This window comes from Camelus bactrianus, chromosome 19 (assembly GCF_048773025.1).
Source record: "Camelus bactrianus isolate YW-2024 breed Bactrian camel chromosome 19, ASM4877302v1, whole genome shotgun sequence".
Classification (NCBI taxonomy): Eukaryota; Metazoa; Chordata; class Mammalia; order Artiodactyla; family Camelidae; genus Camelus; species Camelus bactrianus.
Window position 1 is genome coordinate 5699223 of NC_133557.1, and position 15555 is coordinate 5714777.

At 46.4% G+C, this 15555-nt stretch overlaps 1 protein-coding gene across 1 annotated transcript; it reads right to left on the bottom strand.

The window, feature by feature from the left end:
- Positions 1–564: 564 nt before the first annotated feature.
- On the bottom strand, positions 565–12431 carry BMP2 (bone morphogenetic protein 2). The gene is made up of 3 exons (XM_045508580.2): positions 11253–12431; positions 9737–10086; positions 565–2344 (listed from the first exon to the last, which is right to left on the bottom strand). Exons 2-3 carry the CDS (start codon positions 10077–10079, stop codon positions 1500–1502), a joined length of 1188 nt encoding a protein of 395 aa, XP_045364536.2. The 5' UTR covers positions 10080–10086; positions 11253–12431; the 3' UTR covers positions 565–1499.
- Between the last annotated feature and the right edge of the window lie 3124 nt (positions 12432–15555).

Here is a 15555-nt window from a genome sequence, read left to right on the forward strand (position 1 = left end):
AACTTTATCTTGGCTTCCCCAGGTTCTGCTTGTTTTGGAGCTTCGGTTTTTCTCTTAAATCTTTCTGCCCTGAAGAGGTTCATGTGAAACGCTAAACCATTGATATTCCCAGGAATGATCCAAGGACTTGCCTGCAAATTTCCAACCATTCCTCGCTCGTCCCTACTTTTCTCCATGAACAAGTAACCTCAGAAGCAAAACACGCAAACACAAGGTAATCTTTGTGAACGCCGTACAAATGCACCATTTTATCTTACAGGTTGGACTTTATAGAATGAGATGCCAGAGCTTTGATATTTATTATCTGAAATAGGTTTAACATTTGGAGAAATGTGTTCAAACACACAACCTTGGGAAGAAAAGCAAGCTGATCCAACAGAGGACAGGGGTGGGAGGAAAACACTGATGGGCACAGGTTTGCTGTGTGTTGGGCAAAGTGAGAAAACCGAGTCTTTCTAAGCGTAAAGGGCCCCCAGGTGAGGCAAAAGGTAACTAGAAATTAATTTCCAATTCTTCATGAGGGCCATTAGATACCAATTTTAAATATACATGACCACAATATCATTAATGATGAAATCTTACGTTTTATTTAATACTTTGGCCAGACCAGCCCCTTTGAAGGCGTCACTAGTTTAGGAAAGAAGAACAAACCATCATTCACTTCCCTGCAGGTTCATTGTTTGCCTAATTATTTCTATCTGTCCTGCTTTATTCTTTCTGCAAATTAAGGGGTGGGGGAAGGGTTTCTAGATCAGATCAGCAATGTCTGGTTCTTATCCAAATATTCCACCTAATAAGGACGTAAGTTCTCATGGACTGGACAATCACTCTGCAACATTCCTGAGAATTGAATAATATAATAATCTTGAAAGTCAGCAGAGTGGATTATCCACTTTTTTTTTTCTGGACTTGAACTTGTGACCTTAACAGTAGCACTGCAAAAAAAAAAAAAAAAAAAAAGCAAATGTGCTAAGCACTTTGCCAGAGTAACCTTCCATGTAGACTTTTCATCTTAAATACACACAACTGAAAACTACAATTTTTTTGGAAAATTATGTACAAACCCAATACTTCTTTTGATTACATATAAATACAAATTAGCTATTTTTCCTAAAAAGTGGTTATAATAGTAAATAAATACAAAATAAATCTGACCATTATACTTCATGTGCTGGGGTTGAACCCATATAAAATGTACAACTAAATACATTTTAAAAATCTTTAAGGAATAATTCTCTGATTAAAATATTTGTTTTCCCAACTTCTTTTTGTAGATATAAATATATTTTCAAAATAGCTGTGTTTTTTTTTTTTCTCCATTCCATTCCATAAATAAAGTCTTCATTGGGAAATATTAAAGTGTCAACTTGGTTTTGTTTTTTTTTGGTTTTTTTTTTTTGTTTTTTTTACTTTTTTCTAAAATATATATATATATATATATATATATATATATATATATATATATATATATATATATATATTTATTTTCTTTTGCTGCGCTAACGACACCCACAACCCTCCACAACCATGTCCTGATAGTTCTTTAATACCACCTTTTCATTTTCATCAAGGTACAGCATGGAGATGGCGCTGAGTTCCGTGGGGACACAGCATGCCTTGGGAATCTTAGAGTTCACTGAGTTGACCAACGTCTGGACGATGGCATGGTTAGTGGAGTTCAGGTGATCGGCCAGGGGAAAGGGACACTCTCCGTGGCAGTAAAAGGCATGATACCCCGGGGGGGCCACGATCCAGTCATTCCAGCCCACGTCACTAAAGTCCACGTACAAAGGGTGTCTCTTACAGCTGGACTTAAGGCGTTTCCGCTGTTTGTGCTTCGCTTGGCGCTTTTCTCTCTTGTGGAGGGGGTGTCCCTTCCCATCGTGGCCGAAAGTTACTAGCAGGGGCCTGATCTGTGACCAGCTGTGCTCATCTGGGTGCAAAGACCTGCTAATCCGAACATGCCTCCTGGAGGCCCCGTGGCCCTCCTCCGGGTGGGCCACTTCCACGACAAAGCCGTGGTTGGCCAGCCCCTGCGAGGTCCACCTCATCACCGCGGGGGTGACGTCAAAACTCTCCCACCTGCTGGCGTTCGGGGTCACCAGCCTGGTGTCCAAGAGTCTGGTCACCGGGAACTTCGAGCTGGCTGTCGCAGGTTTCAGAATTTCATAAATATTAATTCGATGATGGAAACTGCTATTGTTTTCCAAAGTTTCCTGCATCTGTTCCCGAAAGACTTGAAGTTCTGCCGAGGTGACAAACTCTTCAGTGGGGATAGAAGTCAAATTAAAGAAGAATCGCCGGGTTGTTTTTCCACTCGCTTCTGGTAGTTCTTCCAAAGATTCTAATTTGAGATGAAGAAGGGGGGAAAAAAAGTCATTCAGTAAGACAAGTAAAGACAATCTGACGGAACACGAGGATTTACGAACCTCACTTCGGGGTTTGATTTAACCCACGTAGAAGTCTGCAACCAGAAAATTTAAATTTCCCCTTTAGATAAAAAAGGATTCTCCCTTTTCTGTACATTTATGCCAACATGCCTACCAGGAAACAAAATTTCACAATTCATTGTTATGCTTTTAATCCAACACATGAATACTGCTTCCAGGTGGCTGTAATAATGGGGGAGATGGTGAAGCATTTCTTTGGAATTCACAGACTTTAGGGCAAAAAAAAAAAAAGAAAAAAAAGTCAGCACTATAGTTAGTCGAGGTCTAATGAGTGAGGATTTGAGGAAATTATTGCATTTCTTAAAAAGAAAAAGGCTTTAATGTCAATCCCTTAAGCGGTATTCTAAAACATTACTCTGCAATTTAGATGATTTACAAATCTCGATATACAGATTTCAGTTTCCTAATTAAAGACTCTGAAACTCAACATCAGCGATGACATTTTGCAAAGTACACCCTACTATTTTACTCAAAAGTCCAGAGACAAAGGCATTTATAGGGATCTACTTCTTTGGGAACGTAAGGGTGGTACCAGGACACTGTAGTAATTAAGGCTAGACAATTTCAAGAGAAATAACTTCCCAGCTCTGTTCTCTCACCTCCTTATGACCTCAAAAATCAAAATCTCATTTCAGATGCTTCTGGAAGAAAAAAGTGACTCTCCTTTGCTTGTAATTCCCTTATCTTTTAAAAAAAATAAACCTTATTAAAAATATACACCTATTCAATAATAGGCTGTAGGATAGAAATAAAACCCAAAAAAAAGTATAAAAATCTTCAGAAATACCATTATGATATTCACAATCCAAGGGTTAATCTATTACAGAATAATCATTTTATATCTATTATCATTATTTCAAAATAGTCATTCAGTGGCCTATACATAAAAGTTCTTTCTGATTTAAAATACTGGAATTTCAATTTTAAGGAGTACTGTTTTTGAAGTAAACAATAAAACATAACACATCACATTGAATGTTGCGCGGTCTGCAAATCATCAAAGGTACACATTACCATTAAACTGAGAGTAAACAGCACTGGAATCTGACCTATCTGGGTTTATTTTCTTCTAGCTTTACCACATCCTGTCATCTCGCTGTCCACAGATTTCACCTGCTTCATTCAGGATCCAACCTGAGTGCGAACAAAGTCTATCTGGCCATATTTCCATGTCATCACCCTAAGAGGAAACCCTATTTTCATTCATTTTATGATTGCATTTCTCCTAAACCCCATAGTTATGCCTTGCTCACAGAACTGAGATGCCTCAGCAGAGGACAATCACATCAGATCACTCGCTCAAAGGTTCTACCGGTGTGAACCTTCACCGTCAAAGCAACAGTCACCACTGCAAGCTAAGTGAAAAGCCAGAGGTCAACAGGGGCAGTTTATACCGAATTATGGAGGAATGCTTTAATGCGACGCTTCTCCAACTCTAACCTTCAAGCACAACACCTCAGACGCCTTAAATCTTCAAAAGCAGATTCTGATTCAGTGGGTGAGTCGAGGGTGGTGCCGAGATTCAGCATTTCTAGCCAGCTCGCAGGCGAGGGGATGCTGTGTGCTGCTGAAGCGCCCTTTGAGCGTAAAGGCTTTAAAGGATGTTTTCACATTCAAGTATCCATTGCCAGAAATGTATTTTTTGTTAAATAATATAAAAATGAATAGATGAACCGTTAGCATCGGCCAAAAAATACGAGTTGAGGCCATAGGTGAGCAGCAGACTCATAACAGGAAGATCTAAACCTCAGGTACTTGGACAGGGAGCCATCAGGCCTGGGAGCGGGTTCTCCACCAGCACCTGGTGCCCGCACACCTGCACCTGGAGGGGTACCTTTCGGGAGCCGAGCACACTCTAAACCCCACTGTCAGCTAATGGTACTCAGGGCCAGGCACTATTTTTAAAATAATCCTCCCACCAATCTAACCAGGGCTCTCCTTTGTGGCTTTGAGTATCAAGGACTGTGTTTAGCCCTTTCTTTCCCCTCCTCCCTGCAACTCAGGAGCCCTCTGATGTTTCTGCTGAAGGCTTTCTTGCAGCAGAGAAGCCACCAGCTAGCAGAGGGAAAAGAAGTGTACAAAAATCAGCGGCGTCCTCTAGACATGATGACACAAAGCCTGACTGGGACCCGGGCGACGGACTTCGCTGATACCAGCACACCTAAAAGCATACTCTTTTCTTTGAAAGAAGGGGAAGAAAGGCACATTATGCAGGGCATTTGCTGAACAGCAGGGTTAACAAAGGTGCCCAAAGAAATCACGATTACAACAAAACTGAATTCAAATCCATAAAAAAAGAAATTATAAACACACACACACAGAGCCAGGATAAAGATGAAGAAACAATCTCCAATGCAAGCCTGAGAGACAAGTAAACAAAGTAAAGAAGATGGGTATAAAAGTGGCATAAAATGGAGCAATAATCCTCCAAAAAGACCAATTAAAGACGGAATTATATAAAACTGCCACCATTCAACTGGATTTAACATAAAAAAGCAATTTCACGTGCTTCAAAATCTCATTGGAGGTAAGTGGCAAAAAGGATAATCACTTGCAAAGGAAAAAAAATTACACTATTAAAATATTAACAAGTAAAGTGAAGATCCTTCTCCAATTTTGCAGCTTCATCTCAGTCAACCTAATCCCTGAAGGACCCGTGTCCCTCCTTAATACAAAGGCCTCCATGACAACACCCCTGACTGCAGACTCAGGTCACAAGAGATAAGTCAGAAGGTCACAGGAACCCCCAAACCCAAGAGAACAACTGGCCAAGGTTAGGGCACCTACCACCCTTTCCTTTGATCTGCAAGGGAGCATGAATTGTCTCTTGAAGAGAGAAAAGAATCAGAACCCGTCTGCAAGGAAGTAAAGAAAAAAAGCTGCAAACCATCACATCAAGCCGGGGAATTCTGAAAATACGGCCATTTACCTAAATAGGTAATGTATGCTTTTTTGGAGGCTTATACAGTTATTAATTCTCTGTAAATAACCTTTGTTGAGTAAGCTGCACTTGCCAAGGGATTTGAGGATTCCAGCCTGTCTTAGACATGGGTTCCTGAACTTCTAAGTTCTTATCCAAATAGACGCAACTATGGCTGCAAAAATGAGAGAAAGTAAAGAAAAATAAGGTAACAATGACATTCGACCTCTCCTCCAAAAGTGAAGTTCTAATTTAATCATCCACACTGCCAATTATTCTTCTGCAGCTAACTAATCCAAAAGATGGACTGATTCCCTTCGCTAGCATGGGTCTGCCTAGCCTCTCATCCCTAGACCAAGGGAGAATAGGACATAAGGAAGGAAGTCACCACGACCATGACTGAATGCCTGTTTGTGCCAAGTGTGGCACTAAGAATTTGATATCAATTATCTTACGATGAATTGATTAGAGAGGAACTATGACTAGCTCCATCTCGGAAATGAAATAGTTGGAGCTCAGAGAGGTTTGGTGACTTTCCTAAGGTCACAGAGCTAGTAAGTGAAGAGCATAGCTATGAACTTGAGTCTACAGCAGGTCCCAAGTTTCTGGCCACTAGACGGCACCATCTAACATAGGGGAGGAGACAAAAACTCAAGCAAAAGCCAAAACTAGTAGAGGTAGATTTATATTTAATACAAGGATAACCAGAGTGTGAGTTCTGTCCCAACTAAAGGGATAGAAATATACTCCCAAGAATGGTGGAGAGAGCAGAGAAAATTAAGTAAGCAGAAAAGTAGGGTGGCAGGGACCCCTGGGACACACAGATCTTGTCTGGAACCAAGATCTTGATATTTTGTGGCTGACTTTAGTCCAACAGCATAACGAGTTTTAGCAAAAAGTGAGCTGTCATTATATTTTGAGAACTTGGCAACACTCTTTGGACCAAAAAATGCCCGTTAAGGAAACAACAACAGAAACCTGGGAATGTTCTAGCAAATCAGTAAGGTTGGAAATCGCTACCCTGAAATAAAAGTAGCAGAGGATAATAAAGAATATTTTCCACAATATAAAATAATGATAACAGAATGGATATATCAAGGCGGAAAAAAAAAAGATAAATTACAAAAGGTTAAAATGAATCAGCTAAAAAACAAAGACAACAAAGGTGGCAGCTAAAAAAGCAAGGTCACGGTCATTCACCCTGATTTGGCCTCTGCCCACCCTGAGCTCCAGCACCTTTGGAATGACCCAGTACCCTCTTGCTGTTGTCTACTTCGTGAAATACACAAAGAGCAACTCTAGAAGGAGACAAAACAGCCCAATGAGAAGGGGTCAAGAGGGAAGAGAAAGGAAACATTTAAAAAAAAAAGTAGCAGAGAAAACGTTAGTCCAAGAACTATCACTGGGCACAAAGCTTCCATCTCTATGAGCATTTCCAAACAGAATGCCTGTTCTACCTAATGGGGCCCTTTGTAATTACACTGAGATAACCTGAGGATACCAGGGAAGCACCCCAGGTGAGCACTTGGTGGCTTCCCAGGTGTATGCATCCAAATCCTTTAGCTGCACTGGGAATCTGTGATACAAGTGCTCCTTCACAGGGCAATGGTTGTTTCTTGAATTTTCCTTTTAAGTGGATATGGTCACGAAAATTACACTTATGGGAACAGGATTCATTTCTATTTCAAAGCTTTATTCATACATGCAAATAATTCAGTTATTTCGTGCAAAACAAGAACTGCGTCCTTCAGAGTCTGGAGAGTGGTCCTTCCATATTCCAATCCGACAAGAAAGTATAAAGATTTTTTTTTTTTGTGGGGCCAGTGAAGCCAACCAATTTCCATGTGTTTTTAACTGCAAGTGAAGCACAAAACGCTCTTTCCAGTTGGAGAAGTGACTTTTCTGCCCTCAGTGGCAGCTTTGAAAGGCCTACGCAGCTGAAACACTCTGTAACAACTTTGGAAAATAATTTTTGCAGCCCTTAGGCTCTCCTGAATAAAAGCCGCTGTAGAAAGGACTAGACAAAATTTAATAGGAGAAATGACAACTGGTAATTTCTGTGTCAGGCCACCTACCACATGTAGTCCCAACTATCTTCACACATTGGTTGAGAAAACTCTATTATGGTATCTCTTGTCTTGTATTTCACCAAATCGCCCAGATCCCACCCACAGACAACACCAACAGGTAATTCATATAATCAGGTCCTTTGATCCTTTACCAAAGAAATGTCCATGAAGGCTCTATGAACCAAATTCTGCTCTTAAGCCTGCAGCCTTAATCACATGGTTTATTAAAAGATTTTTTTTTTTTTTTTTAGTGCCATGCATGGCACAGGATGTTTATAAAAACCAAATCCTGGGTTACACAAAAATGACATGGTCTTCAAAAAAGGGCAATTTGTAGCCTAATGATAGTCATAATAAGAAAAGAGGTAGACTCGTTGAAATTTGGGACAATTATTACGTAGCTTTTCTCTAAGCCATCTAAATGCATCGTGATCTGAAGTTACTGGCAAGTTGATTTTAAGCAGTTGGTAACTTCTGTAGTATTCTGCACATAACATTTACACTTTAAAAGATATAAATTCTGACATAAACTCAAGCATGCTACTTAAGTTTAAAGAGCACACGTATTTAATTTCTAGGCTGTTTAGCGATCAAGCCACTTTTAGAGGAAGGAGAAATATATATGCAGACTTCACTGATGGAATCCTCATGCAACTGACTGTTTTAGGTGTCAAATGACTTGAATGGTCTTTTAAGTTCTAAGAGACACACAGTACCTTCTCGGCCTTAAAAATAAAGACTGGTTTCCATGCTATATCACCAGGAGAGGTGGCTGAAATAGCTATTCTTACTACTTTTCTATCCAGGAAAACAGTTCTAATCAGCATTGGCTGGGGATGACGAACGGAATCTATAATCACCCCAAGGTTATGAGGATAGAATGTACATAAACAAAAACATTCCTACATGACAACAGACAACTTCTGCTTCCAGTGGACGAATCCTGAAGTTATAAAATGAGCTCTTATTTCATTTCAAATCTGATTTCTGCGAGCAGGGGGCAGCCCAGTTAGAAATGTGCTGGAAAATGAGCTGATCATCAATTCAGTGCCCCTCTTCGCTGAAGAAGTACCTTTTGTTATGTGACCCACCTTTGGGACTCCTTCCCACTATCAAGAGCTGTTCTCACAAATATGTCATCCTTCACACTGGGAGAAAATCCCTGGCTGTGACATTCCTGATTTGTTCATATCAAAGCATAGATTTCCACTTGAAATTGACCACCTCAGCCGGGCAAGGCAAGAAAAAGAGAACTACACACCCAGTTCCCCAATATGCTACAAGTAGTTTGTGATACACAACTTTGGACCCTTCTCTAGAACTCAAAGGAACCCGGGCTCTGTTTAGAATGTGTTAAGCCAGAGGGACATTTAAAATTGTAGAAAAAGAATTGAAGTGGAACATGTTTTTGACTAATTGCCCTAAGAACTCAGGTACAACAGATCTCAAAAGCTGCTCTAAGATATTTCAAATCTACTAAATGCCTTTCTGATGAAACAAGCAGAAATATCCTACCTTAGAAAAACCACATCTAGTATCATAAAAGAAAAAAAAAGCCCACATTTCAATGCACATGAAGGAAAGCAGGCAGCTGCTGCAAAAGCTTTTATCTGAAGGCTGCTAGCCTTGTCTCTACTCCGGAGTTCATCTCAGATTTAAGCACAAGACAAGAAAGTCATTGTGGACACAGTAAGATTGATTGTGGAATTGATCTCCCACGAGGATTAGATAGGGATTTGAAATCTTGCAAACCAGGCCCAGATCTACTGTAAATTAGAAAGACTTTGGGGCCCTGGGCTTTGATTTTTCAATACTATCTCTGAAAATTCTGCCCTTGGCCCTGTCTAGCCTGAAACCCTGGCTTAAGCAAGAGAAGCAGATTTATAGAGCAAAGGCTTCCCAACAGACGTAAAGGGATCCCAGTCTGCCCCCCTCCTTCTCATTCCTCCCCTATGGAATTCTTGCACGTTTAGCTGACTAGGGGCATGCCTTTTGCCCTCATCTTCCCCATCACTTGATTTCTCTCCAGTTCCTGGAGGAGGAGTCTCTCTTCTGGCTGCAAGCCAGGAAAAGGGTGCGGATTTACCAAAGGGGAATCCCTGGCTCCCCCCTGCCAACAGGCAGTGCATTAAAGCCAGGTTCCGAAAGGTTCTTCCAGAGGCAGAAATGGAAACTTCTGCAGCGCCCTGGCCAAGCTGCCCTTCCAGGGACGCCCGCAGTTTGCCCACGGTGGGGCGCTTTGCGGGAGGACTCCCCGCCTCCGTCTCCGCCCCCAGCACCCGGGCTCCACGCCTCACCTTCGTGGTGGAAGCTGCGCACGGTGTTGGCGAGGCTGGCGGCCCTCTCCAGCCGGTGGTCCGGGGCGAGCGCGCCCGGCTGGCCCGAGTGCCGGCGGTACAGGTCCAGCATGTAGGGGGGCACTACGGCGTCCCTGCTGGGGGTGGGTCTCTGCTTTAGGCCGAACATGCTGAGCAGCCGCAACTCGAACTCACTCAGAACGTCGTCTGACGGCTGGGACGAGGAGGGGCCAGCAGACGCCGCGAACTTCCTCCGGCCCAGCTCGGGAATGAGGCCGGCCGCGCCGCCCAGGAGGACCTGGGGAAGCAGCAACGCTAGAAGACAGCGGGTCCCGGCCACCATGGTCGACCTGCGGACAGGGCCGACGTGAGTCACGGAGTTCCACGCCCAGCCCTCCCCTCTTCCGCCCCCGCGGCCCCGGTTCCCGCGTGGTCCACTTTGCCTCCTCCTCCAGGGTGCCCACCTGACTTACAACACTCACGGGGATGCGTCAGAGGAGCTGAAGCTCGGACGTTTGGGAGAATGGAAGACCCCTAGTTCCAGGGCCAGGTGGCTTTTCCTCTCCCGTCCTGTTCTCAATCTGTCTGACAAAATTTGTCCGTCCCCCACCCCCACCCCTCGTCAATGACTGTCACCTTTGTGTGTGTGTGTGTGACACTCGCGCTGACAGCCAATGCAGGAGACCTGGGGAAACCACCGCTTGGTCTGACACCTCTCTGTCTCCTAAACTAACCCAAACACACACTGCCCAGCGCTCGCTTGCATATAAACACGCACAAATGGTGCATGTGACTTCCTTAGAGGCACCGTATAGGACTTCCTGGTACACACGGTCTATAACTTCCAGAGCCAGTAAACTCAAGGGCACAACTTCCGAAGTCACTTGCCACCTGTGGCCCACGCCTCTAACTTCAGAGGTGTCAGGGCAAGCACTCCATTCCCAACCTCCCCCACCCCATGCAGTCAAGAAACACATGTGTCTTCCTAAGATTACGTAGATGACTAATATCTATTAATTCACGTGTCAGTACAAGGTGGCACTTAAGAACTGCCCCCTCGCATCCCTGGAAACAAACAGGGAGAATCACAACTTCTAATATTTCCCAAATGGGACGCGACTCTGAGTTCAAAGATCAGGTCTCACGGAAAACTTCAAGTTAGAAAGGATCAGAATGGCAAGGCGTACAGGTTGGCCGCTAACGGGTGGAATCCAGGGGCCACCCTCTCGAAGTGATTTCTTTGAGACTTTAAAAAAAAAAATCATCTAAGTGTTAACAGCCCTAATAAACTGAAGAGGGGGGAGGGAGGAGGGGTGGAGGAGTGCGAGCCAGGAGGGCAAAGCCGACGGTCGCCAGGGGCGGTAGGATGGGGGCATCCCCGCAGGGGCTCGGCTGCACGTGGACCAGCGCTATTTACCTCCGGGCCGGGCCTGGACCTGGGGAAGGGCTCAGCCGCCGAGGCTGCCCGGGCCCCGCGCCCACCCCCAAGCCCCGGGCCCTGGCCCACGTCGTCTACCTTTAGGAGACCGCAGACCGTCTAAGAAGCACGCGGGGACACGTCCATTGAAAGAGCCTCCACATGGAAAAAGCTCTGGCTGAAGGACCTGGCGCAGGGACCGGGTTCCCTTCCTTCGCCGCCGCCTTCTCCTCCCGGGTGCCGGCCGGGCTGTCCCTGTCCTCACGCGGGGAACGGCGTCTCCGGGTCGGGCCCAGCGGAGGAGTGGACGGGCGGCGGGGTTCGCAGGCGGTGAGGCTGTGTCCGCTGGGGCAGAGGCACCGGCGCGAAGTAGGGAGCGTAAGTTATTCTCCCTGCAAGTTCAAGACGTCTCCAGCCAAGTGCTGACACACAACAACAGCGAGCAGGGGGAGGAGTGCGGGGCAAGGAAGGGAAGGGAGAAAGGAAAAGCTGGTGCTGTCGTTGTCCTTAGGCACCAGCGCCCGCGGGACGCGTGGCCCCGCGTGGGGCCGGCTCCGGGACTCGGGGGTCGAGGGTCGGGCGCTCGGCGCTAGCTCCGCCGCGGCCCATGGCTCGGGCCAGCCATCCTGGGCGACGCCGGGTCCGGGGAAGGGCGCAGCGGCGATCTCGGGGCCGGGCGAGCTGCCCCCCCGCATCACTCTGCCTTCCTCCAGCGCACCCCCATTAGCGCTAGCCAGTTGAAACCACCGCGGGTCCGGCGCTCCGTCGTCCTCCGGCGCATTCTTCGGCGAGTCGAGCCGAGTCCCGGGCCGCCGAGGCGGGTGGCTGTGCTCTCCCCTCGCTCTCCTCGCCCTGGGGCCAAGCCGCTGTGCCCTTTGTGGCCAGCCTGGGGTCCGATCACACCTCGGCCGGCGCGTCTCAGGCCCCCGAGCTCCGGCGGGAGGTGATCGGCATCGCGGCGCTTGGGCTCGGCTCCCGGCTCCCCAGCGCTCAGCGCGCCGGTCTTCGGCTCTGGCGCGGCCGGGGCAGCCGAGGCCACGGCGCAGTGGCGCGCACGGCCGGGCGCTCTAACCCGCGGGGTCTGCGGGCGCGGGTGCCTCGGAGCCCCCAGTAATCCGCGAGGCGCTCGCCCCGAGGTCGTTCCGGTGGGCGGCGGAGCCTGCGGCGGCTGGTGTCCGGCGGAGGCTGCCAATCCCCGGCGGGGTGTGGGAAGCGGAGCGGCGGGCGCAGCGCAAGCCGGGCGCAGCGCTGCGCGGCGGGGCGAGGACTCCGGCGGCGGCGGCGGCGGCGGCGGCGCCGTGGCGCGGCGCTCGCGGCTTTTAAAGGGGACGCCGCCTGCCGCCTGCCGTCTCCCTCCCGGCCCAGGCCGAACACCTCCCCCTCGGTGGCGCGGCTCGCCGGGGATCCCCGAGCGGGCGGGAGCAGCGCGCAGGGGTGTGGACGGCGCGCCGGGGCCGCCGCGGCGGGGTGGGGCCGAGGGCGGGAACCCGCGGCCGCCGAGGGGGCGCTCGCGCCTCCAGCCCCTGCCCTCCAAGGGGAGAGCCGCTGGAGCGCCGGCCCTGCGCTGGGACTACCGGGGCGAAATCTGGGACAAAGTCGGGCCTTATTTCCCCACCCGGCCCGTTATTCAACTTTCAGTTTGAAGGTTTTCGGTAATAGATGGTTAAAAAAGAAAAGAAAGAAGAGAAGAACTCGACCAAGTTACAAGGCATCTTGGCATAGGCTTGGGGTACACACTTATGTGTTTCCCCGAGGTGGGAGGTGAATTAAAGAAAGACTGGAGACTGGATACTGGGTGTTACTTCAACTTTAACGCACACAGACCTATGTATCTTCATATGTAAATGTATTTATATAAATGTGCACGTATTTTATTCCAATAAGTATAGAAGTAATATACAAATATACACGTGTATGTCTCTATAAATGTATTCATATATGTAAATATATTCTAACGGAAGCACACATATCCATAAATCTGTCTGTATATGTGAAATCAATGTCATTCTGCTATACGTGACATGGGCAACGTGGACTCTTGTGTCTGGGTGTGGGTGTGTGTGAGTGTGTGTGTGTGGAGAGAGGATGAGAAGAGTTTTATTTCTTTTTACAGTAGCAATCACTCCATGCCTTGTGATATTTATCTCGCCCAGCTCAGAAGCAGGCGATTAGCAGCTCAGAAGAAAGTAAAATAATGCACAGTGTGAGCCAAGCATACAAGACAATTCTGGTTGGAGACCTTCGAAACCTCTGTCCCACCCACTTCCACCTGCCCCAGCAGCAGGTCTGCGACATGTGGTCAAGTGACTTGTCTTCCTCAGCTGAGGTAGTCCCCAAATTTGTTGCACCCGCGGGCTTCGAGGCCAAGGCTTTCTGTCCTTCCCAGGATTCCAGGATCCTCCATGCATAGCTCATCAGGGTTTACCCAAATGATCCCAGAAGCCAAAGGCAGAAAAATTTTGGAAAAAATCAAGTTTGCCCGCACACAACTTTCAGCCTGCAAAGCAGAAAGAGAAAAGGCCTAAAGCAGGAGCTCATACCATTCTATTATCCATGTGTCTTATTTTTTCAGTTGGGAAGCTAAAATAATTCTAGGTTCCGCTCACGTAAATCGGATTAGCAACCCACAGAGGGGAATTAGGCACTCGCTGTTTCTGAAAGTATAAAGGTCAAATAAGGTATTTCTGAGGAAGCCTGCCTCCTAGGAAAATAAATGGGGGAGAAGAGGAACAAAATATTCAGGAACATTGAACTTTAATTTTTTTCCCCTGAAAATGAAACACTGTGGAAGCTGATTGTCACTGAATCACAGGACACCAAACAAGCTGGCGAGAGAACATAGTCCACTTACAGACACTCGAAGTCAAAAAGTGTTGACTGTGCTTCCAAAACTCTTTCTTTCCCTATCAAGTTTGACTGCGGAGTTAACAATTGTTTCTGTCATCAGTGAGATTTAGAAAACAAAACAAAACTTGTATGAAACCCAAATAGGTGTCTAGCTTTTAAAGAGGAGGACAAAGTTGACAGCTGTTGGTTGCACCTCAAGTAAAGATGAAAAAATCAGCCTCTGGTCAAGACATCAAGGATGTCTCATAGCTTTAGGCCTGCGTGACTTGGGAGCCTTGTCACTTTATGACATAATCTTTGATACTCGAGGATTGGAGAGAAAGTTGGCACCTCTGGACACCATCCCATTTCAGTGTTGCCTATCACAGAATCTCCTTTATGTGTGAGTTGTGATTTCATGGGGGCTGCTGAAGGCGGTTCCCAATCACAACTTCCTAAACTCTGGCCCTATTTTCTCTGAAGAGCCAGGCTCTCTCTGGTTGTTATTTGGAGATGGCTGCCCTCTCGTGGTGGAAGTGAGTTTGAATGCTTGGGAAAAAGAAGGCAATAAATAAGTAAATCAGTAAGTAAATAAAGAAATAATCTCCGAAGATGGATTTGGGGATACAAAGTACAGGATGACCATACCTACCCATTTCCCAGGCAATAGGAACAGTTAAAAATGATAACTTTTTTAAACTTTTTTATTCTCTTCGCTAATAGCTGCCTTTCCACCTGCGACCCAGAATGCAGGACTATTACCTTGAGGTGACCGTGTCTGTTTGCCTTGAAAATGTCACTTACTGCCAGCCCTGGTCAACTCTACCTTTTTCAAAGGTTCATGACAAGTTCTTCAGCTCAGAGGTGAGATTCATTCTTTCTGGGTATATCACATTTGGTGTATCTGACAGATGTGGGGCATGGTGAAAGTCAGGGGTCACTTGTTCGCGGGGAGGGTGATGGTCGTTGCAAATTCAGCTATCCCAGAGGGGACAGGCAAGTTCTGTAAAAAAAAGAAAGCCTACCAGGTTAGGATCCTTTATAAAGGAGGTTGCTGCTTTCCCCTTCCAGTCATTTCTTGCCAGTTTTTCAAGATACTAGAAATCGCATTTGATTGTATGTGGACATGAGCCGCGATGAAATTAAGTGCTTAAAGAGTCATGCTTTGGCGACCTTTCCTTTAGCAGTTAGGCCCAGATGATGTTTAATTTTATTGCATCCTGCAGCTATTAGCATTCACCATTGTTCTTGCCGGCCAACCATTATGCAAATGAACGTTAAAATAATGAGGCTCACATATTGTAAAGGTTCACAGCAGGCATGAAATGATCCATCTGCCTTGTAATTGTCATTCCACTGAAACCTGTGGCAACTCCCCAGAGAAACCTCTTGGCTTAGTAGCATCCCTGTCACTTTGTCACTAGGGTGACACCTGACAGCAATTCTATTTAAGGTCCCCTGGTTGACGTTCTTTCATGGGAACCAGGAGCCAGGGCACAGAGCAACATCGAGTCAATCAAACTTTTACCTGTTTGATGTGTGATTAGATATGGTGGAAGGATGGGTGGCTAAAGTG